This window comes from Nelumbo lutea, chromosome 6 (assembly GCF_056320005.1).
Source record: "Nelumbo lutea isolate HS-2025 chromosome 6, American lotus-T2T, whole genome shotgun sequence".
Lineage (NCBI taxonomy): Eukaryota > Viridiplantae > Streptophyta > Magnoliopsida > Proteales > Nelumbonaceae > Nelumbo > Nelumbo lutea.
Window position 1 is genome coordinate 9,532,402 of NC_142689.1, and position 23,720 is coordinate 9,556,121.

The following is a 23,720-nucleotide window of genomic DNA, read 5'->3' on the forward strand; positions in this document are numbered from 1 at the left end:
TAACGAGGTACTTAGCCAAAAAATCTTACACCACAAACATTGGTACGTGGCCGAAAACAGTTACATCAAAACCCTTAATCACCCAAGTCACAACAATGAACCAATCCAAGTTATCCAACCGTTGTGCCAAGGCCCATTTTTTTTAATTAAAAAATATTAATTACAATTACTATTTTACCCTACTCTTATTAATAAGTTATCGTGCACATGAAGCTTCAAAACAGCCAGAGACGTTTTCCACCAAATTCTACTCAATCTCTCATTTCATGTGATGGTTAGTGTGGACATTTTTACTCACAAAACAAGTCAGCAACACAACCATCAAAAGCAAATCATCCGCTTTTTAGATGGGGTTTATATAAATAAAGCATCGTGCAGGGAGAGTCTATACAAATGCTCAGATCTGCTACCCACATAATTCTATACAAGCCGTATATTGGGAATATCTTTTATACTTATATATCTTATTCATGGAAATATATTCTTGATATACGGCTGTTATGTGTTGAAGGTAGAGTGGATAACAATGTTGTGAATAGTAGATCCGAAGACCTTTTGATTACACATAACATCGGATTCAAGAGTGGGGACTCTGACCGACCATCTCAACCACTCAGTTATTATCAATCACTGGCTAGGGACGTGGGGACGTTGGAGTGGGAACTCTGCTTGTGATTTACCAAATTCTTTGCGTCATTACTCATTAGTGATAAATTTTTATCCTATTTTGACGTGGCAAGTTGATTAAGGCTTTAAGCCAGGAAGTCGTCATATCATGACTTGGAAGATTCCGGGACACACCTGGAAAATTTCTTGAGCATTTGCGCGTGAAATGACTCATACAATCTGCCGGCTTTTAATAGAATGACTCCACTCCACGACTCCATCAAGTCAAGACTTTGACTTTTTAACCTCCCAAGAAGCCAGACTACTTGCAAACGGTTATAAACCTTAGACCCACATGGTCAAAGCTTATTAATTAATTAATTTGCTCTCAATTTGGAATCACAGCCCACTGATTGATGGTCCCACACATCCCATATACTTGCCACGTGTCACACGTCAAGAAGAAAATTAGAGAACTGAGAAGCTCCCATCCCCAGTTGCAGTTGGGCTTGGGCCAGTAGTGAATTATTCTCATGCTTGGAATGGACCATTAAAGAGGAAGAGAGAACACCAAACCATTTAAAAATTTTGAATTTTCTAATCTGGGAATTGGGAAAGCATTAAGCATGTCATGCCCAGAAGAGAATTTTGTTCTTCGGAAAGAAGCTGGGAATGTCGAAAAGGAAAGCTTATTATAACCTTATTTTTTTAAAGAGCTGTTTGGGCGTACAAATCACCATTAGTTTTGGCGTACTGCGCATGTTTCTCCCCGTCCCCGCGCGTCGTTGAGGCTGCTTCCGGTCAAATTCGTCCGTCTGAAAGATCAAATCCCGTCTTCGTCGTCTTTCCGCCTACGTCCAAGATTACCAACATGCACACGTTAATTGAGAAAATGCCACACGTGTCCCTTGCGCCCCGTCTCTACCTGCAGTTCTGAAAAAAGCAGGGGCTCATTGGTCATTAGAAAAAGACAGAAGGGCAAAGTGCCAAAGCGTCTGAAGTCTGAACTGCTCTGCTTTGCCTTTTCACGTTGCTCAATGTGCTTCTCTAAAGAAGCAATGGTTTCACGGGATCACCCTCACGCGAGACAGCCTCTGTCCGCCGTCGGATTGGAACAGCCGGTTGGACTGGATCCACCAAATTATTCCAATCCAATGGTCATCAGCTATCACCGCACGTGAGACAGCGTTTTGAATCTTTTGATGCCAAAAAAAAGAAGAGGGCCAAAACTAGTGAAATAATTGCTAAAGAAGATTCTCTTTAAATGTACAAAGAATTCTACACGTGTCTCTGTCGTGTGGTCCAAGAGGGTCAATTCGGTAATTTCAAAGCTCTTGGGCCACGTGTAAGCTGAATAAACAGAAAGGTGTTAAGATGCGCGGTGCCGGAAGTATCGTAAGCCTGTTGCCCTGTCGGTCGTTTTTACGGACAAAAGAGCCTCGTGCGTGGTGAGGCAGCCATCGTTTGAGCGCGAGAATATCAACCGTTGGATTCGAAGGAAGGAATGATTCTGTGTATCTTAAAAATTGGATAAAAATGGATATATGGCCAGTGAACTGGGGGCCTACGGGCTGTTACCATCCTGACCTGAAACCAGTGTGAGGAGTGAGAGGACTGAGGAGTGCGTACGCACTCATCGTAGTTTAGACTTTAGAGAGGTTTAGAGGCTTAGAAGGTGGAAGTAAGGAAGAAAACATATATATATTTACAGAGTAACGTAATCTGATTTTGAATCCTCTGTTGTGGCTGTTGTCGTCGTCTCGTCGAACAGTCTTTTTATTCTCTTCTTGCTTTCTCTCTGCTTTGGATCTTGGGTAACTTAACTTCTAACCTGTTTCTTGCTTTCTCTCTCTTTCTCTCTCACTCTTTGGAGTCCAGACTGCCGTTAACAGTCCGGACTCCGTTATTTTTAAATGTATGGCATATCTGATTTTAAATGTATTTCCCACGATGCGAGCTCTACACTTTTCTTCTCTTTCTGAGCTTTCAGTGATACAGAAAGACACAGACCTCCATCTTCGCCTCTGAATTGTATGGGTTTACAATAAACATCCGTTTTTTTTTTTTTTTGTTGTTGTTGTAGGGAGTGAGATAGAGGAGAGGGTGAGAAGCAAATCAATTGGAAATGCCGGCGTTTCGTTATGCCGGATTTCTGATCTTGGTTTTGGGCGCCGTCTTCTTGCCGGCGGTGGTGTATTGTGGATTTCCGAAGAGCCTGAAGCTCGAAAGAGCCTTTCCGGTGGACCAGAGAGTTGAGCTGAGTGAGTTTAGAGCTCGAGACAGGGTAAGGCACCGCCGAATCTTGCAGGGTGGGATCGTCGATTTTCCCGTCGAGGGTACCTACAATCCTTACACCGTCGGGTAATTTTTTCTGTTTTTTGGTCCGTGGTTGATTTTAAGCTCTGGGTTTAATTGAGGATGGCGTTTGGCTTCCGGGTCTTGTTCATTGAATTTGTTTTATTTTGCTCCTTAATTTTCTCTTTTCGGCTGGAATTTGTTTCTGTTCTTCTTTTACCTACTGGTTATTTTATAATTTATATTGATAGGCTTTTTGATGTTCTTTGTTTCTTTTTTGTTTTCCTTTTCTTTGTTTAATGAGTTCTGGATTTGGTGATAGCTGATGTTCTGAGGATCTTTAGTTTTGTAAATTCACAGCTATGTGGGTCTACTGTTCTTTCTCTTTTGATGCTTCTGATGTAGTTCATAGATGGGTTTTCAAAGTTGTTGATTCTTCTTCTCTATTTGTTTATTTTTTTCTGCTTTTGATCTCTTTAAAACTCTATTGGGTGGGGATTTATGGGTGTGCAACAGCGCAAGTCCTTTTCTTTTTCTTTGTTTCTAATATTTTATTGTAATGGTTTTGACACATTTTCTTTCTTTGAACCAGACTCTATTTTACGAGAGTGAAATTGGGGACTCCTCCAAAAGAATTCTATGTTCAAATTGACACTGGAAGTGATGTCTTGTGGGTCACCTGCAATGCCTGCAGTGGTTGCCCCAAATATAGCGGCCTGAATGTAAAGCTTTCTTTCTTTCTTTCTTTCTTTATTGTTTCCACCCCCTTCCTCTTCTTTCAATTCCATTGACATTTTTGTAGATGACCAAGACTGTTACATTTTTGCAGATTGCTATGAATTTCTTTGATGCTGCCGCCTCATCCACAGCTTCTCTAGTATCTTGTTCAGATGAAATATGTAATTTGGCGGTTCAAACTTTAGATGGTGGTTGCACTGCTCAGAATTCCCAGTGTGGTTACTCCTTTCAGTATGGTGATGGAAGTGGGACATCGGGTTATTATGTACAAGATATGTTCTTCTTTGACACAGTTCTTGGGAAGTCTTTGGTTGCAAACTCTTCGGCTACCATAGTTTTTGGGTAGGCATTATGTGTAGATATGTTCTTTTGTACGGCTTGGGTGATGGGGATGGTATTATGTTTTTAGGAACTTACATGATTGAGATTTGTGCTTGAGACAGATGTAGCAACTATCAGTCCGGAGACTTGACCAAGCCGGACAGGGCAGTTGATGGGATTTTTGGGTTTGGGCAGCACGAACTCTCTGTCATTTCACAACTGTCCTCACGAGGAGTTGCACCAAAGGTGTTTTCTCATTGCTTGATAGGAGCTAATAGTGGTGGAGGTATATTGGTTTTTGGTGGGATTGTGGAGCCAAATATTGTTTATAGTCCTCTTGTTCCAAATCAGTAAGTCCTCTTCTTTGAGCTATTATCTTTTATTTGCCATTTTTTTTTTCTTTTCATGTAGCCTAATCATTACAGCCTCCTTTCTGATCCCAAGTTTGTTTTCTGTATTATTAGACTATTAGTACCATAAGGCTCTGTTTGGTTTGTGGAAAAATTTGGGTGGGATGGGATGAGAAAGTGTGCAAATTTCACTTTCCATCCTTTGGTTATACAAAGGAAAATTCATTTTCCCATGTTTGTTTTGTAGGAAAATAATTAGAGGTGGACATGATTTTTTTGCAACATTCTATGTTTTCCTCCTAGTTTGCCTTCTTGTTTTAAGATTTTCATGCTTGTAGAACTCTTTCTCTCTCTGTTAACATAATCATCTTTGCCATATGCCAAATTGACTATAAGTAAGATAAGTAATTAACATAGACTGACTTAGCCTTGTTAAGCTTTTTCAGAAGTTGGGTCTGGCATGTTGGGCTTCACGCTAATAAGCCAATGAGCTCTTGTTGCTTTGGTTCTCTCTCTCTCTCTCTGTGTCTGATTAGTGTCTTTAGTTCAGAGTTAAGGTTTCAGTTAGCATGAGCAAATTGTTGCATGGGCACGTCCAGCTTTATATGTAATTAAAAAAAGAACAAAACTGGCTATAAATAAATCTCTTTGGCATTACTTAACCAAAATGATAAAGGCTTAGTACAAATGAGAGAAGTTTGTTGAGAAGAGTATAAAATCTTTTGAGAGAAAAAAAGGATAAAAGCTAAGTACAAATGAGAGAAGTTTGTCCTCCAGTTGTAAACTTCTGATTAGCTTAATTAACTATTTTGCAAGCACATTTCACAATGCTACCAAGTAACTACATGGACCTGTCCTTCCTATGTGCCAAATTTATGGCAGATAAATCTGCGGGTGTAATTTCAATTTCTTGCATAAAAGATATGCATCCATGTCCAGTACTGTTCACATGATATTTAGCTTCCTAGATTGTTGGATGACCGCAGGGTGGTTCATCATTTTACAGGTCTGAACACAACCAACAAATGCAGGGGTGGTCCATACTGTTCACATGATATTTAACTTGAAGTTCTGGAAGGAAATTGCAGACAACTTATCAACCTTAATGTTCATACGTGCACCAGAAACTATATAGAAATACTCATACCAAACTGGGCTTGGCTATATAAGGCAGCATGCATAAACACAGAAGAATTGATGCAATACACCCACAGACCTGGATTTGATCATTTGATGGACAATAGATATAATTTTTATATGCATTAACCACACAAAACAGAGAACACCATTGGCTATTGTTACTATAAATTTAGAAGTTTGAGGTTCGATATCTTCAAAAATACATCCCAAAACCTGCTAATAAGGGTACATAATCTTGTTTGAGAGAAAGAAATAACACCTAAGCCCAAATGAGAAAAATTGAATTCAAGAAATCAACACATAGTCCATGAGTTTGTTGCAGGTTTGTCATAGATTTCTACTACATGTTTGCGGCCTTCATTGCTCTATAATGCCAACTCTTCCTGTAACACAAGAAACATAGCAAACATATAAAGAGGTGATTATATTGTCATTAACTCTCAAAAAATCAAGAGGTGGTTATGTTTGAATTCAATTCTTAAAGTTATGTTGAAAGTCAAATCCGAGTAAAATAGACCATATAATTATCAAGAGGTGGTTATTCTTCTCTTACCGCCTCATTTCTTTTTCTTTTCCAACCATTTCAGTAGATCCATCCAACCCAGCCAGCCTCTGTAAAATCTATGGTTACTGTATAATACTGCAAGGCAGCAACTTTATTTTTTTGCTATTTTGTTTTCAAATATTCAACTCTAAAAATGATGGTAGTGGAAGCACAAATGTTGGGATGGATTAATGAGAAAATTAGAAAGAACATGATAAAAAAAACTAAAAGCTTACCTACATTTTCCTTCTAAAAACAGAGCAAAATGAAAAAGAGGGCCTATTCTAAGTAGGCAACCAGTTATTCCATTTTAAATTAACATATGCTGAAGCCATGCAAATCCATGAACTGGAAAGAACCACTTAACGAACACATGTCACATTTTTTCCTAATGGGCATGTGTGCAAACACATGAAGCTGCATAATTAAGATCTTTTGATGTAGAAAGGTTCCTGAAATGATTCAGGAATGTCTTACTAAAGCAATGCAGTTTATTCAAATATGAAGCTAGAATCACATAAAACATTTTCTTTTTTCTTTTTTTTTTTCTTGTGAAAAGAGTCAAACTATATTGGAATTGAATATTCATATAGAAGAGAAGCACTGTGTTTGAGAAGTATTCTGAAATCAGGATATGGTGGTCTTGAAGTGTGTGCAGCAGAAGAAGAGAAAGTTTGAATGTGATCCTATGGAAAGAAAAAGTTGGTCTCCCTCTCCCAGTCAAGCATTACAAGTAGAGGTTATGTGTAGAGTGTCTAATCTGCCAGTCCGCCCCATGTAAGTTAGGATGGATCTATACAAAATAGAACATAAACAAGCATTTGACTGTTATGCCTGTGTTATAGAATTGAACATAACTTAAACTGAAGTGGCTCTACCAAGTTAATGGTTTGATGGGGTAACCTTATTACTCCTAAATATTCCATTAAATGACTGTTAAATTCACTATAAAAAAAGTTGATTTCAGTTCAGCCAATCCAACAATTCTCAAACATCTCCTAAGAGTTTTATCCTGCTACTTACTGCCAGTATTCTTTTTTCCTTTTCTTTCTTTCTACTCTCTTTTGGGGGACAGAATTATTTTGTTTAGAGGGTAAATACAAACAATTCTTGTCTCTCATCAATTATCACAGACCATTTGGTGTAATAGCAGTAGCAAAACGATATACGAGTCAAATAGTAGATAATCATCCCAACTCAGAGATGCAGGTTTCCAACTAGAAAATAAGCATTTATTGAGAGTAATCGATATTTATAGATCACATAAAAACATATGTAAAAATCTGAGAAAGCAAAGTAAAACAAAAATCAATTTCTAATGCCTAAACAAATTAATGAAACAACTTCTATGAGCAACAATATCAATACCTCTTTCTATAGAAAACTAAACTAAAAGAAAACCCCAATACACATTTCAGAATACAATCGACTCATCATATTCCTTTTATGCTCCTGGTTTTTTCTCTCAAGTGCCTTTGCTGTTGAAGTTTAATATCTAAGCCCTTAGCACATGATAAAATAGGCTTATCAGAGGTTTCTTCCATGGAAGGCTCTGAGAAGATTTCTTCCTCCTCCTCCACTGTTTCTATCAGAGAGAAGGAAAAGAAAAATGCACTTAACCTCAAAGAGACTGAGCTAAGACTTGGGTTGCCTGGTTCTGAGTCTCTTGAGAGGAAGGCTGATGTTGGGGTTGGAGTTTCCCTCTTGGGAAGGACCATGGAGAATAAGAACGACTACTCACTTGGCATATTGAAAAATTTTGTTTCTGGGTCACGGCTAAGAGGGGATTCTCTGATGCTATTGATGGTTCTGGAAAATGGATTGTCTTTGGGCTAGTGGATCTGAGGTTGGTTTGGGGAAAGGAGCTGTATTGTTCTCTTCGAGAGGTGGAAATGGTGGCAAGTCTCTTGCTGTTTTGGAAAACAGTCAACTTTGGTTGTTCCTACACTCAAATATACTTATCCAGAAAGGAATAATAACACAGGAAAAAGAAAAAAAATGCAAGTCTTGACTACACAAGGAGAATGAAGTTTCTCCTTGTCGGAACTAGTGAGGAAGATGATAGGAGGTTTGGTCATTGCAGAGACTGTCGCAACAATGGGGAATACCTTCATATGCATCAAAATATATAAAAAAAAGGTGGAAATGGCTCATTGTTGCAAGAGAATTACATATCTGGTCTCACCTTTGCTCGAGATGACGAGATCACTAGAAAAGTCATCGAAGATATGATCGTTGGGAGGCTGGGCTGAAGGGGAAGAGACTCTTTAGTTCCAAGTCTAACAAAGCCTGATAATCTTTCTTAGACACGTCTCACTTTTTTCCTTTCTTACCGGGTCACGCTATTTTGGTGGAATCCCGCTCACTTGTTTTTGGGATTCTGTGTCTCACCCTTTTCTCATCCCAAATCATTGTATCCCAACAATCAAACATGGGAAAATGAATCATTTAGGAATACTCCTCTTTTCCCATCCCCATCCCGCAAACCAAACAAGGCCTAATCATTACAATCTCCTTTCTAATCTCAGGTTTGTTTTTTGTATTATTAGTACCATAAAAAGTTGTGAATGGACGTATTGGAAACACTTGCATTTTTCCCTGTTTTTATCTGCAAAGGACATTTTCTTTATTCTGAAACACATGTATAAATTTTAGTGGTTGGATGTTGACAATCAGATAAACAAATAGTGTTTTAATTCTTAAAAATACGGAGTTTGTCCACTTGCACTGCCTTTGGAAGTCTATGCTTCAAGGAGAGAAAAGAAATTAGAACCCTAGTAGTCAATGATCTTTACTTACCTATAGAACTATCTAGTTAAAGCTTATTTGCTTCCTTCCCCTTTCAGCCTCTCTGGGGACTGCTGTTTGCTAGACTCTTTGGGAGGAAAGAAACACCAGAATTTTTTCTGAAGTTGAAAGAAGTAGAGAAAGTCTTGTTGAAATAGTGATATTTCTATGGATATGTTGTTGAATAGCTGGCTGGAGGTGGTGAATTCTGATCGTGCCTGCTCTTTAGTTTGTCCTTTGTGGTCACCACCAGGATGTGGACTTATAAATCTAAACTTTGATGGAAGTAGTGAGGGAAATCCAGGTCCATCAGGCGTAGGAGGGGTTTTTAGAGATGAGGATGGGAAGGTGCTCGCTTTGTATTAAGGTCCCATTGGGGTTGGAGATTCTCTTAAAGCTGAGGTCTATGCAGTCCTGGAAGTTATAAGGAAGTCTAAGGAACTGAATATACAAAAGTTAGTCATTGAAAGGGACTAAAAGATGGTCTTAAGTTGGTTACAAGAAGGTGGTGGACTTTGGAAATTTGCTAATGAGAGGAGGGAGATTAAATGGCTAACTAGAGGACTGGAAATCAAGTTTCAGTGTGTCAAGAGAATAGAAAATGCACTTTCTGATGCTTTGGCAAAGTAGGGGGTGGGAAGGGATCAAGTGTTTTGGGCTGTTCTGTAACTTTTTACCTTCTTTGTTATCTTCCTAGAGAGAGATAAGCCTGTTTATCTCTCTCTGGAGCACTGAAACTAAATTCTTTTAATCTAATGAATTATAGTTATTGATAAAAAAAAAGCTTGTTTACTTCCTTTGATTCTATTTCATTTATATCATAACTTTGCCTTTATCATATGGATCTTTATATTAGTTTGGTTAAAGCTTGTTTTCTTCCTTAAGTTTGTTCATCTGACTCTAACAATGTTTTTAATCACCATTTTACTATACTTTCCCCTCATTTTATCACTTGTTGAAGCTACTCCCAGATTTCCATGAGTATGTCCATTTCTAATCCTATCTTTTCTAGTTTTATCATTTAACCATTTCAACATTCATATTACTTCCATGCTCATTTTTTTAGACATGTTTTTTTATTTCTTCATGCTCTGCTCCATACAACACTGTCGGCTTTATGGCCATTTTATAAAACTTTCCTTGTATCCTGAGTGGTACTCCCCAATCACTCAACATTTTGGATGAACTAATTATATGGGCAATATCCGCTTCGATCTCTCCCTTGTTATGAATTATTGAACCAAGGTAATAGAAGAAATTATAGAGCCATATCTTGGTCTCCAGAACTGATATTACAATATTCTCACACTAGTTATATATTCACTCTAGTTTTGTGAATCCATGGAATTTCCTCTTTGACATGTTTAATCATCCATCCATGACTATGTGATCAAATAATGCTAAGTGTCAATCTTTGTTGAAGTCTCATTATAATTAAAACTTTGATGTCTCTGCCCTAGGTATTTGACACTGGTCATTGTGCCATCACATGTCCTTTGGTCCACATATCTATTTGTCATTCACTCATTCATTTCTTTCCTAAAACATGCCATATCATCTCTTCCTGTCTAAAAATCAGTTTGTCTTAAAGCATTCATACATATTTATTCTGCATGAGGTATCCTATCATAGATGACAATCCTTGTGTGCTAAACATTCAATGATAGACAAGTTTGTTATTTTAAATAATCATCTCTTTTTCAGTTTCATTGCTATTATTGTTTATGCGCATAAGAAAAATCGAATTTGATTCATTTTAATTCTGATTCTGCATTGGGTTTGATTTCCTTTTGTTTCAAAACTTTCAGGCCTCATTATAATTTGTATTTACAGAGCATTGCTGTCAATGGGCAAATTCTGCCTATTGATCCAGCAGTGTTTGCTACTTCAAGCAATAGGGGAACCATAATAGATTCTGGAACAACTTTAGCATACCTTGCAGCAGAAGCATATGATCCATTTGTCAATGCTGTAAGTTACAGGAACACAATTTTTTTAACAATTTAATTGATGTGAAACACTTTGGAGCAGGCAATGGAAAGGATTATAAACCCACACCTTTTATTTGTAAAAGATTGAAGTTAATCAACTGACTACTTAGTTTTTGTTGTTGGAGAAGGAAAATGGTGAAATAAATTATATTCATGATGTCTAAAGTTTATTTCTTCCATTTTTCTTTTGCGCAGATAAATAATGCTGTTTCACAATCTGCTCGTTCAGTTCTTTCTAAAGGAAATCAATGTTATCAAATCACTAGCAGGTACCATTGTAATACAACTTCCCACCTTAATGGATGCTAGACTTTAAAACGGTTCATTGTTAGATCCTTAATTTAATATTTGAAATGCACATGTCCTTTGCATTCAGTGTTGATGGGATATTCCCTACTATCAGCTTAAACTTTGCTGGTAGTGCATCCATGATCTTAAGTCCCGTGGAATACCTCATAAAACAGGGTGATATTGTAAGTATTTTAACTTGTGATTTTTATGAAAAATACATATTGAGTACTCGTAGGGATGGTTTTATTCTTTTTTCATTTTTGTTTTTTTGGGTAGTTAAATGAATGAAGTATTTGCTATTATGCCACCAAAAGGTTTCAATTCAAAATTTTAACTTTTCTCCCAGGATGGGGCAGAAATGTGGTGTATTGGCTTCCAAAGAGTTCAGGACCAAGGAATGACCATTTTAGGAGGTTTGAATCCTGACTTAAATGTTTCTCCATTGTATGCTCTAGTCCAAAATGCAGTAAATAAGTACTGGTTAGATTTATAAACAGTGTGTATATCCTTGTAGTTTCTAACATACACTATAATTATATGTTTATATTTAGATGTATTATGTGTAAATATGTTATGTATATATTTGTTTATATGCCTAGACATGTATGTATCTGTATCTTTTTCATAAAGTTCATTGTAAAAAGGTTTTATAGATAATCATGATGTCTACATGAAAGCACTATTCTGCTTAAAGTAATCACCCATTAAACTTTTATTCTTGATGACATGTAAAACTAAGAAATTACACATATTTATTAAAATTACATATGTTTTTCTTATCAGAAACTCAAGAAAATTTTATTAAGATTAAGGAATAAAAAGGCACAACAAGAAGTTGTTAGGCAAAAGACCCTTTATAGCAAAAACCCCCACACATTTTACATTGAGCCCAAAACAAACGTTGTCTATGAGTTCCTTGCTTCGCCAAACCATCCGCCAACCCATTTGCAGACCTCCTAACCCATCTTGCATGGATTTGCATATCTCTTGATATCATCTTGAATCTTCTGAGATCATTTCTGAATTGCCATAGAACCCCTTCTCCTTTTTCAACCAGCCAACAACTATTTTGGAGTCTCCTTCAAGAATCAGCCTAGTAATTCTCATATCCTTAGCCTTTTGCACCCCAACAATAGCAGCCAAGAATTCAGCTCTCGCTGAGTCACCTTGATCAATAGGACCTGAGTACAAGCCATATTCCCATTCTCATCTCTGAACACTTCCATCAAAGTTCAGCTTCATCTCCGAGACCTTTTTGTTTCCTTGAGGAGAGGGCAATTGACCTCCAGTTTCAGAAGAAGTCATCCATAGAGAAGTCTGAGAAATTTCACCCAATGTGCAACTCTTACTGTAACAATCTCCACTAGTGCCTCCTTATTTCTTTCTCTCTCTTCAAAGATCCTTAGGTTCCTTTCCCCCCAAACTACACACTTCCAAAGGATTCTGCCTCTTCTCGTTGTGCTCCTTAGAAGAGATGGACTGAAAATACCTTCCAAGCTACCAGGGGGCTCCACCTGCAACCAAAAAGAGAGCAAAGCCATTCTCAAATACAACAAGCAAAGGGACATGAAATTAAAAGATGGAAAGCATTCTCACCATTCACCTTACACAAGATACAAAAATTAGGAGACAAGTACCAAAGGAAGTTCTTATATATGTTAACAGTTGATAATGCTCTCATGGACTATATTCCATGATGTTGTAATGGCTAATTATTGTGATTTGCATGATTGCATCTCAAACTACTTAAGATAGACAATAGTTGGGATTTCCCTGCAAACATTGTAGAGAGTGCATATTATCTAAAATGGCCATTATCCAATGGTGGCCCTTGCTATCTGTGGTCTTGGGAGGGATAGACTGGATAGTCTTAACTCCTAAGCTTTGGCATTTTTTTCTTTCGCACAAAGTGGCTGCTCTCACTCTCACTATATGAGAGTGCACATAATCTCTCATCTAGAAATAGTATTCAGAGATTTTTTTCAAGTAGTTTACTTCTATCCAACCCATGCCTAATACTTATTTGTAAAAAGTTGTTTATTAGATATTGTTGTTGCATTACTTATGCCCACTTTTTGAAGGTTTTAGCAACTAAGCTTCTATGCAGTGGATAAATAGTTGGGATACCTTTAAATGTTTTCTACATTGCAATTTCTTTGCTATTTCTCTCTATTGGATACGGTGCTATGCCCTGATTTATTGCAATGTATTAAAGAGTTTGCATACACACTACACATATTACATTTGAAAATGAATTTAATAATGACATTTCATGAAGCCAAGAAAGTGAAGAATTACCAACAAACCACAAATCATGAAATACAAAATTAGGAAAAACAATAACATAGTTATACTTCACATTTACATAGCCTCCAAGATCTAAAAATCAGGAGATCAATGACGAGTGACACAAGAAGAGCTAGGGGTAGATCAAAAAGGATGGGTAGAAGTAGTAAGAAACGATTTAGGCACTAATAATTTGATAGTAGATATGGCTTTAAATTGAATGGATTGGCAAAATAGAATTCATGTAGCTAACCCAATATAACTAGGATAAGGCATAGATGATAATGTTGATGGCATATCAGGGATGATTGTTTATGGTCTAGCTTGGCCTGCCTAGCTTGCAAATTTCTGGGCCCAGGCAGCCACATTTCTCCCAGGCCTGGCCCAACTCGAACCCGGATTCAATCTACAAAAAATGCAAATTTGTGATGTTTAGCTATATCGGGATAAACCTGATATTAGTTGTAACCTCATAATGGACTTTTAGCCTACAACCATTAATTTTAACGCCAAAATGGACTTTCAATCAAATTTTTATCTTGATATAAATTGATGTGATTGCTGATTTGTAGATTTAGAATTGTCCTGAGAAATCCTATAACTTGTCTGTGATGTTTGGGCACACATTAGATTTCAATATCTTAGTATTTATTATTATTTTATGTATATAATTATTACTTTATTAGTACGTTATTATTATTATTTTATTAGTATTTAATAATTATATCTTAGTATTTATCATTAATTCATGAATATTTTATTATATTTTATTATTATCTTCTTATTAGTTTATTAATATTCTATTATTTTTTGTTTATTATTTTAAAATTAATTTATTATTATTTAATAAATAATATACTAGTATTTATTATTACTTTAATTATAATATATTAACATTTTATTTGTACTTAATTATTATTACGATTATCATTTAATAAATTAATATCTTTGCTTTTATTATTAATTTATTAATATTTTATTATGGTATTATTATTTTATGAATATTTTACTAATTTTTATTTTTATTTTAATTATTAATATACTCTTATTTTATTATTATTATCTTATTATTACTTTCATAATATTTTATTATTTAATTGTTAATGTTTTATTATCGTTTTATGATTATTTTAATTATATTGTGTTAATATTTTATTTATACTTTATTATTATATTTAATAATTAATATCATTTTTGTTATTATTATTTTACTAATATTTTGTTAATTGTGTATTAATATTTTGTTATTAATATATTATTTATTATGATTGTTATTATCTTATTATTAGTTTAATAATATTTTATTATTTTATTAATATTAAGGTTTAAGTCTAATGTGTGCCCAAACATCACAGAAAACTGTAGGATTTTTCAAGACAATTCTAAATCTACAAATCTGCAATCACATCAGTTATATCAAGATAAAAATTTGACTAAAAGTCCATTCTAAGGTTACAATTAATGGCTACCGGCTGAAAGTCCATTCTAAAGTTATAACTGATATTAGGTTTATCTTGATATAGCTAAACATCACATATCTGCATTTTTTGGAGGCTTAGTGCGGATCTAGGCTGGGCTAGGCCTGGGAGAAATGTGGTTTGCCTAGGCCTAGAAATTTGCAAGCTAGGCAGGCCAAGCCAAGTCATAAACGATCATCCCTAATATGTCATCATCATTATCATCCATGCCTTATCCTAGCTATATGAGGTCGGCTACATGAATCCAGTTTTGCCAATCCATTCGATTTAAAGCCATATGCACCATTAATTATTAGTGCCTAAATCATTTCTTGCTACTTTTTCTACTCATGTCCTTTTGGTCTATCCCTATATCTTCCTGTGTCACTCGTCATTGATCTCTTAAACTTTGGATCTTGGAGGCCGTATAAATGTGGAGTATAGTTGAGTTTTTGTTTTTCCTAATTTCATGATTTGTGCTTTGTTGGTAATTCTCCACTTTAATGTCATTATTAAACTCATTTTCAAAATGTAATCTATGTAGTGTGTACACAAACTCCTAAATACATTGCAATAAATCAGAGCATGACACTATATCCAATAGAGAGAAATGGCAAAGGAGAATTTCATAAATGCATTTGTAATGTAGAAAACATTTAAAGGCATCTCCACTATTTATCCACTACATAGAAGCTTAGTTGCCAAAACTTTTAGAATGTGGGCATAAGTTATGCAACAACCATATCTAATAAACAACTTTTCACAATGAAGTGTTAGGCATGGGTTGGATCAAAGTAAACTACTTGAAAAATTCCTCGAATACTATTTTTTTGGATGAGAGAGATATGTTCACTCTCATATCGTGAGAGTGAGAGCAGCCACTTTGTGCAAAAGAAAATGCCAAAGGTTAGGAGACCCCAGATAGCAGGGGCAACCATTGGATAATGGCCTTTTTATATATGTGCACTCTCTACATTGCTTGCAAGGAAATCCCAATTATTGTCTATCTTAAGTAGTTGAGATGCAAATCACAATAATTGGTCCGTCCTTACAATATCATGGAATATAGTCCATGAGAGCAGTGTCGATTGTTAAAATATATAAGAACTTGCTTATTTTATCTATAAATGAAAGATAATCTACAACAACTAATCAAGTTATATCAGGATAAAAATTTGATTGAACCTAACTCTTCTTTTCTTGTTCCGTTAGACTCTTATTCGGGGTTTAGGTGGAACTTGGGTTTGAGAAGGGCCATTAGGGATACAAACTTGGGATCTTTGGTGACCTTGTTAAATATTCTTGAAAGTGTTTTTTTGGACCCCTCTAAGGAAGACATCAGACTTTGGATCCCCTCTCCATCGGGCACCTTGTCTTGTGCCTCGTTCTTTGATCCCTTATCTCAGCTTCCTACTCCTCTTGGGGTGCCCTTCCCTGTTATCGAGATATGGAGCAAGCCCATTCCTCCTCGGGTTGGTAGTTTTTGTTGGGAAACTTTCTTAGAAAGAATCAACACAATTGACATGCTTCAAAGAAAGAGATCCAATCTTTGTTTATCCCCTAATAGGTGTTCCCTTTGCAAAGTTGATGGGGAAACGGGCTACCACCTTTTGGTTACTTGCCTTTTTGCTAAAACTATTTGGAAGTGGGTTTTTCCCTTTTTGGGCGTAATTTGGTTCTCCTTGTGGATGTACAAAGCTTGTTTTCTCATTCCTTCTTCAGCTGGCCTAAGAAAAGAGGGAGAATTCTGTGGAGATGCATCAAGGCAGCAATTTGCTGGTCATTATGGGAAGAAAGGAACTCATATTTTTTCAGACAAGGAAAGGATCTCTGAGAGCTTAACAGAACTGATTCTCTTAAGGGTAGTCCACTGGCTGAAATCTGTGGACCTATTCACAGATTTTTCACTGAATGACTCGATGAGAAACTGGAAAAAGATAGCTAGCACTGCCCAAATTAAGAGGATTTCTAGCCCCTCTTGGACTCCCCCACCTTCTGGATTCATAAAACTGAATTTTGATGGCTGTAGTGTGGGGAATCCAGGGCCTTCTGGAATTGAGGGTGTGTTCAGGAATGAGGAGGGGTTTATTTAAGCTTTGTTTTTAGGCCCTATTGGAGGAGACTCACTCAGGGCTGAGATCTTTGCAGCTCTGGAAAGAATCCAAAAAGCTAGGAAGCTGAACATCAGAAGTTTGGTCCTTGAAGGTGATTCAGAGGTGGTGATTAGATGGCTAAAGGAATATAACAGTAGCATGTGGAGGTTTAGCAATGAAAGGAAGAAATTCAAATGGATTACTAGGGGTATTGAGGTGAAGTACAGCTGGGTGAAAAGAAATGCCAACTCACTTGCCGATGGACCAGCCAAACAAGGGGTGAATAGGGATTCTTTATTTTGGGCTAATTTATAAGTCTTTTCTTGTTTTCTAATGGTGGGAGGCTAAGACATTTTATCTCCCCCTTGTATTTAAAATTTCACATCTTTAATAAAAGTTTTCGGTTATTGATCAAAAAAATACAAATAAAAATTTGACTGAAAGTCCATTCTGAGGTTTAGCTAGTTCTGCCAATTCTGACTTCTCCAATAATCTTTTATTTCATCAATAATTTTTTCATCATTAAACTTCCTACATTGTTTCAGATTCTCTAAAACCTTTCTACTTGGGATATCAGAAATGCTTCCTTTCATTTTTATGAAATGTCAAACTGTTGCATAGCATTTCTGCTGTCTGAAACAAAATCATGATATTGGCAACCGCATTTTGAGTGATGCGGATGCAATGTCAATACCAGTAATCTTTTTTTTTTTTTGAAGAGTAATAAAAGGATTTGTTAAAATAAAAAGGAAAGGAATACAAAAAGAAGTGGCAAGATGCCAAGATGACACCTTGACAGGACCAACAACTACAACAACAATAAAACAAAACTAAAGACTGATACTGTTCTGAAATTCCAGTACACTCCAATAATTCCCCACAACTATCCTACTAATGTTTTCAAACTCAGGTAGCAGAATAACCCCCTCCAAGACATGGTGATCTACTGATGCCACTAGCACCTCTAACTTTTTGGATTAGCCTTCAAAACAGACTTCTAACTCCTTTCTTCCAGAGCACACAGTGAAAAGAATGCAGCTCCAAAACCGGACTTCAATTTGTTTCCTGGAAAAGGACTGTCTCAGGATTACTGCATCTGAGCACAATCCTGACCACTTCTCTTCTGTTCTTTTCACTCACGCCCCTAACATTCCAACTCAACATCCTCGTCCTAAAGATCTTGCCTACCTTTATACCTGAGAAAGTTCTTCTCTCAAGTCAGTACCAGTAATCTTGTGTGTATATTTGCCTCAATTAGTACATGAGTTATTAAAGCTGTGATTTGGTAAGCCTGACTAAAGAGAAGAAAACTAATCTTTTATTTATTTTTTCTCTGCAGACCTTGTTCTAAGAGATAAAATTTTTGTTTATGATCTAGCTAATCAACGCATTGGATGGGCTAATTATGACTGTAAGTTAAACAGACATTGCAAGCCCTTCAAGTTTTCCATGAAGAATGCTGATTAAGTTGTAGATTTACTTTTCAGGTTCATTGTCTGTAAATGTCTCCACAATTTCTGGTAAGGATGAATTTATCAACACAGGACAGCTAAGTGTGAGCTGTTCATCAGAGATTGTTCCATGCAGATTCATATCAAGCAGTACAATGGCCTTTCTTGTGTCTATTTATATGTTTGGCCGGTTCATGTTTTTGTAACTTAGAATATGCAGATTAAGAATTCCATTCTTTGTTTGATAATGTATTCTCTTGCCCCATTTTTTTTGTTTTGCCATTCGGCAGGGCATGTGATCTCACTTGGATTGTACCATGTAGCTATTACCCTGTGCAATATAATTGTCATACTTCTTAAATTAACTTGGTCAAATTGGGTTGACAAGGCTTAATCAGCTGAGCCTTCTGCTGGTACTAATAGACAACAAGCGAGTTTTGCAGGCCGCAGAGTTGGAACTTGGAAGGGTTTAGGGTGAGAAGAAATCATCCACTCTACTTGGACTAGCACTGGGCTAAAGCCGTGAAATCACAGCCTTTCATGCATTGTTGTGACCCCACTTTATGTCACTTCATCCAATTCAAGGTAGGGCCAGATCAATAATCGAGGGCTGTGATTCACAGTTTTAGGCTTTATCCCAGCGCGGGAGTAGTTGATTTTTGAGCGTTTAGGGTTCTCAAATCCCAAAGTGGTTTCCACATGGGTTGGGAAAGCAACCGGGCAAGGGTTTTCTTGGGGCAAATTCATTCACAATTCACAACAATACGAGTGTACAACATATGAAACTGTGATCTCTATTCTCAAGTATCTCAATCTCAACTCACACCCCCACTTCTCAACAAAGTAAGGACATAACTGCAGTCAAAGGAGAGTTTCTGCATAGATTGATGTTTGAGCCAACCATACGCAGCCCAAAAGAATGGACTCCCTCTGCGTCTCAGTCTGAGATCCTGAAATAGTTCAATTTGCTATATGTCAGTTTGACAGACTTTAATGTTGGCATCTAGCTTTGTTTTAGTTGAGGGCTTATGCCTACCTCCAACTTTTTTTTTTCCTGATAATCCCCACTACCCAACTGAGGTCCCTGAAATCACAAGTCTCCCAGCCCGGTTTTAAAATCTGACCGTAACTTTTGAATCCAAACCCAAATGCCCAGTCACATGTTATTTTAGGTTGGATCAGTCCTTAAAAAAAGAGCAATAGGGTTTGCATTCAATCTTGTAATTTTGGCTGTGTTTGGTTGCAGTGCAAATTCATTTGTACTAGTATAAATGCATGGAAGTGCAAATGTAAAAAATGCAAATTCTTGTTTAATTTTGATTTAAATTTTACTTTATTCTGATTCATGTCTTAATTTACTTTATTTGTACTGCAATCAAGCAAAATAAACTAAAATTTGAAATAAAAATAGGTCAGAATTTACACTTGAATCATTTGCACTGCCATGCTTTTGCATCGGTGCAAATTTGTTTGCATTGCAACCAAACACAGATTTTTTAATTTTGATTTGACCACACAAGATCAAGCTAACTAATCAAATTGTAAGTTTGGGTGGGGTGTGTAGATTTGGTTTTCAATCTTGTCACTTGATGCTTCTGATATTCACACCTTAACATTCATTTCCTTATTTTTCCAAAGGTAAATTTGCTTTGTTCTGATAAAGCTTTTCCAAGGTTCAGTAAGGCATCACAATCACATAACCTTTAAAAAACACACCTTTCTTTCAACTTTTCTAAAGCAAAAAAGACTTCTCTTTAAAAAATAACACTTTTTTTCTGCTTGTTTTTTGTTCTGGCTTTGTGTTATTTTTCTATTATGTTCGACGCACAAAATCCAAAATAGAACAAAAACCCCACCAAAAGAGGTGTTTCATTGGGGCATCACTAGGGTTTCCTTTGTATCAGTATGGGGAATTACACAAGGAATAATGAATACCCGCATGTTGGGCATCTCCTTGCATGTTAAGAAAGCTGAAAGCTGCTAGAAATGTATGGCATCACCTGTTAGAAGTAGTTATTGTTATTACTTATAAGTGGAGAAATCATCTACTGAAATAGCTAAATTATAAAAAATTGAATCTGTGACTGTGAGCCAATGACCCGGACGGATGACAGGGTCCCAGGTTTTGGCTGGTTTTTGTTGTTTCGCCATATCCAGATGAACTGGTTGAGCCGTTCAACCCATCATCAAACAGCATTTGGGCCGATCCGATTTCAGCATTACATGGACCAACGATGGTTTCAAAACACTAGAATTAGGCAGCATGTTCAGCTTGGATAAGTTTAAGGCTATTAACTTGGGCTGGGTTGGCCTGAACCCAACCCGAAAAAACTGGGTCTGGTTGGGTTGGGTTGATGTTCAGGTTAGGGTTAGGGTTTAAATTCATGAATCCCGACTTTACTTCGGGTTGGGTTAAGGTTGACCCTTTAACCAACCCGAACCCGGCTCTATAGTACATGTAATATATGTTATATGCTATATGTAATATATAATATACATTGATTTGTTTAGATGCATGATATTTGTATAGCCCCCACCACATAGTATCATGTATTTCTTTTAAGATAATCATTTCACTTAATCCTAATCAGAAAGAGTAAAACCTTAATAACATTATTTTATGTTTTTTTGAAAATTTTATTCTTCATCTCCTCTATGCCGTTTGCTGCCCAAGAAAGATCTATCATAAGTCATAACTCATAATAAACTATATTCATTTCTAACACTTGTTTTTCAGAATTTGTACCAAAAGAACAAAAAAAAAATGTCAACAAACAAATACTAATGAAACATGAGATTATGTAGTGAAAGTTGAGTTAAAATCTACAATCGAGAAATTCTATGAGGTTTAAAGGGATGGGAAGAAGGTTGGGTTGGACCCAGCCCAAGCCCAATCCAACCCGAAATTGACTTCAGGTTGGGTTGGGTTGGTCGGGTTGAAGGTCAGGTTGGGTTAGGGTTAGGATTGAGGTTTAGAACTTAAGATTGGACTAGGGTTGGTCTCAACCCGACCTAACCCGGCCCGACTTGCAGTTATATATCACAGAGCGGAAAGTTCAAACCCCAGCTCCGAGGCCAGTTCAGCTGGTGAAGAGCCCTGGTTGGAAATCTGGAAAGGTCGTCAGGCTGCTTTCGAACTCACACGACATGGACAAAACTTGGGGCTGGGAGGGCTGAACCCTCAGAAAGTGCCCAGTACTGTCCATTACATGTGCGGAAACTTATTGGCTTCTCCTTTGACACGGTCACACAAACTCTAGCTAGTCCCCAACGCGTCCCTTTCAGACAAAGAGACCAATTCTCCCTTAGTCCTGTGGGCCACATCAACAGGATCTAGTGAAAACCATCAAGGAATGGGCCCCATTTGAGAGAGATTTGAATGGGTAGGCCCCATTTAAACGATCATTCTCATGGTATCAATGATTCTGGTATTGAAAAATCTCAGAAAGACCAGAGTTTGGCAAGCCCATTGGTTGCTCCCAATTTCAGACGACCAGATTAGTCATTAGTGTAAATCCACGGCATTGAAATCCCATCTCCTCAAATCTTCGGGCCTTCCCCAGTTCCCCTTCCATATATAAATAATCCAACTCAGACAAAACTACACACACCCATCAAGGAAGAAAGCTAATTAGTCAAGTTCCAGACTCCAGAGCCCAGTCGGAAGCAATGGAAGGCCTCATCCCTTACGTCTACAAGCTCATCACCTCCGATCACAAATCTCATCCTGACGCTCCAAATCCTCCCGGCGCACCCAGGATTGGCGATGACTCCACCGCTTTCTGCTACACACGCCTTGTAAATGACTACGATGACTGGTTGCAAGAACGGCAGGAGCCCCGACATCTACCTACTACTTATTGTGCTCTCTCCGCAGCCCAGTGCTCGGCCGGTGGAAATGGAACACCCACCACCGACCAATGGTCCAATTATCAGCCACATGTCAGTCTGGCCACCAGAAGGAGAAAACTCTGATTCTGATCATGGCGAAACTGTAACTAGCTAATTAATTTATTATTTATTCCTTTTTTTTCTATTATGTTGTATGTTAAAGAATTAAAGAAAGTGTTCCTAAGATGTTTAGAGCAGACCCATTAGAGTTAAGTCAAGAACACGAGACACGTGGATCGGATCATTTGCATATCTTACGAGTTACGACCCGACATGCGTATATGACTATATGTTAATTAATGTTACATGTTATTAATTAATAGAAATTTTATTTAGATTAACTAACTATTGGCAATAATTAGTAGCGAATTATTCATTACTGTTAACAATGATAAATTATTAAATTTAATTAAAAATTGTTAATGAATATTGAGTTAAATATAATTAAGAGTTTATTAATGGCAAATTATTAGTAAAATTATATGTTAATTTACTAATAATTAGTAGAAAAATTGCTAAAAGTGACAGTTAATTAATAGAATATTTATTATAACATCGTCTTTTCAGTACAATTTTTGAAATTTAATTTTTAGGAAATTAATTATTAGAGTTAATTAAATGTTAAGGAAATTAATTTTTTGAAAATTAAATATTCCAACAACATAATCAGAACAAAATTTTTTTTTTTTTGAAAATAATTTTGTGAAAATTATGTATTGCAATAAAATATCACAATTAAACAATTTTTGGAAAATAATTGAATAAATATCTACAAAATATATTTCTGAAAAAACAATTGAAAACAAAATATATTTCTGAAAAATCGTCTCTTTTGTCTTCAACCAAATTGTTATCAGACTCTATTTCGAATATCAGCATAAACAACACCAAACGCAATGACAGTTGATTGCATTGCAAACTTAACCTCCGATGGCCCTCCACCGGAAAGATGAGAAAAAGGAGCAGCAACCATCTCTGGTTTTTGGCGCCTCGATTCTTCGATACCAATCCAACAATTTGTGTGGCCCGACCATGAGAAACCCAGTGTCGACGCACCAGAACTCCAGGTTCCATTCATCAATTTGAGTGGGTTCCTTTCCGGGGACCCAGTTGCAGCCTGAGAAGCCTCGAGGTTTGTGGGGGAGGCATATAGGAAACATGGCTTCTTTTTTTGTTGTGAATCACGGAGTGAAAGCTCGACTCATAGCCGATAGCTCATCACTACATAGGTTTGTTCTTCGACATGCCGCTCCACAAAAAGCAGAGGACTCAGAGGAAGCCTGACGAGAGCTGTGGATATGCTAGTGGCCGCTTCTCCTTCAAACTCCTCTGGAAAGAGACTCTCTCCTTCAGCTATTCAGCCCACCAACAACCACACAAATATTTTCTCGACGTTGTTTGAATTTACTCAAGACAGACGAGCCAAATGTGGTGATGAGCAAGACAGCATTATTTTTTCCTGTTCAGTGAGGCTAAAAA

At 36.8% G+C, this 23,720-nt stretch overlaps 1 protein-coding gene and 1 pseudogene across 2 annotated transcripts; both read left to right on the top strand.

Annotated features, from left to right (window-relative positions):
* Positions 1-2,156: 2,156 nt before the first annotated feature.
* On the top strand, positions 2,157-18,711 carry LOC148847227 (aspartic proteinase 36-like). Of its 2 annotated transcripts, none has more exons than XM_088950059.1 (11): positions 2,157-2,420; positions 2,690-2,967; positions 3,494-3,623; positions 3,731-3,981; positions 4,083-4,310; positions 10,590-10,752; positions 10,968-11,041; positions 11,149-11,245; positions 11,410-11,476; positions 18,239-18,310; positions 18,374-18,711. In XM_088950059.1, exons 2-11 carry the CDS (start codon positions 2,732-2,734, stop codon positions 18,421-18,423), a joined length of 1,368 nt encoding a protein of 455 aa, XP_088806185.1. In that variant the 5' UTR covers positions 2,157-2,420; positions 2,690-2,731; the 3' UTR covers positions 18,424-18,711. The 2 variants fall into 2 exon arrangements, with proteins under 2 accessions (XP_088806185.1, XP_088806184.1); XM_088950058.1 differs by having other exon boundaries at positions 18,387-18,711.
* Positions 18,712-23,137: 4,426 nt separating this feature from the next.
* On the top strand, positions 23,138-23,643 carry LOC148847228 (gibberellin 20 oxidase 2 pseudogene; annotated as a pseudogene).
* The last annotated feature ends 77 nt before the right edge of the window (positions 23,644-23,720 follow it).

What these genes read in the sequence shown, in the direction of transcription:
- LOC148847227 (XM_088950058.1), top strand. Translation starts at nt 2,732, where the DNA reads ATGCCGGCGTTTCGTTATGCCGGATTTCTGATCTTGGTTTTGGGCGCC. An exon ending in TACAATCCTTACACCGTCGG is followed by an intron (nt 2,968 to 3,493) that starts GTAATTTTTTCT and finishes TCTTTGAACCAG; the next exon opens with ACTCTATTTTACGAGAGTGA. An exon ending in TCGGCTACCATAGTTTTTGG is followed by an intron (nt 3,982 to 4,082) that starts GTAGGCATTATG and finishes TGCTTGAGACAG; the next exon opens with ATGTAGCAACTATCAGTCCG.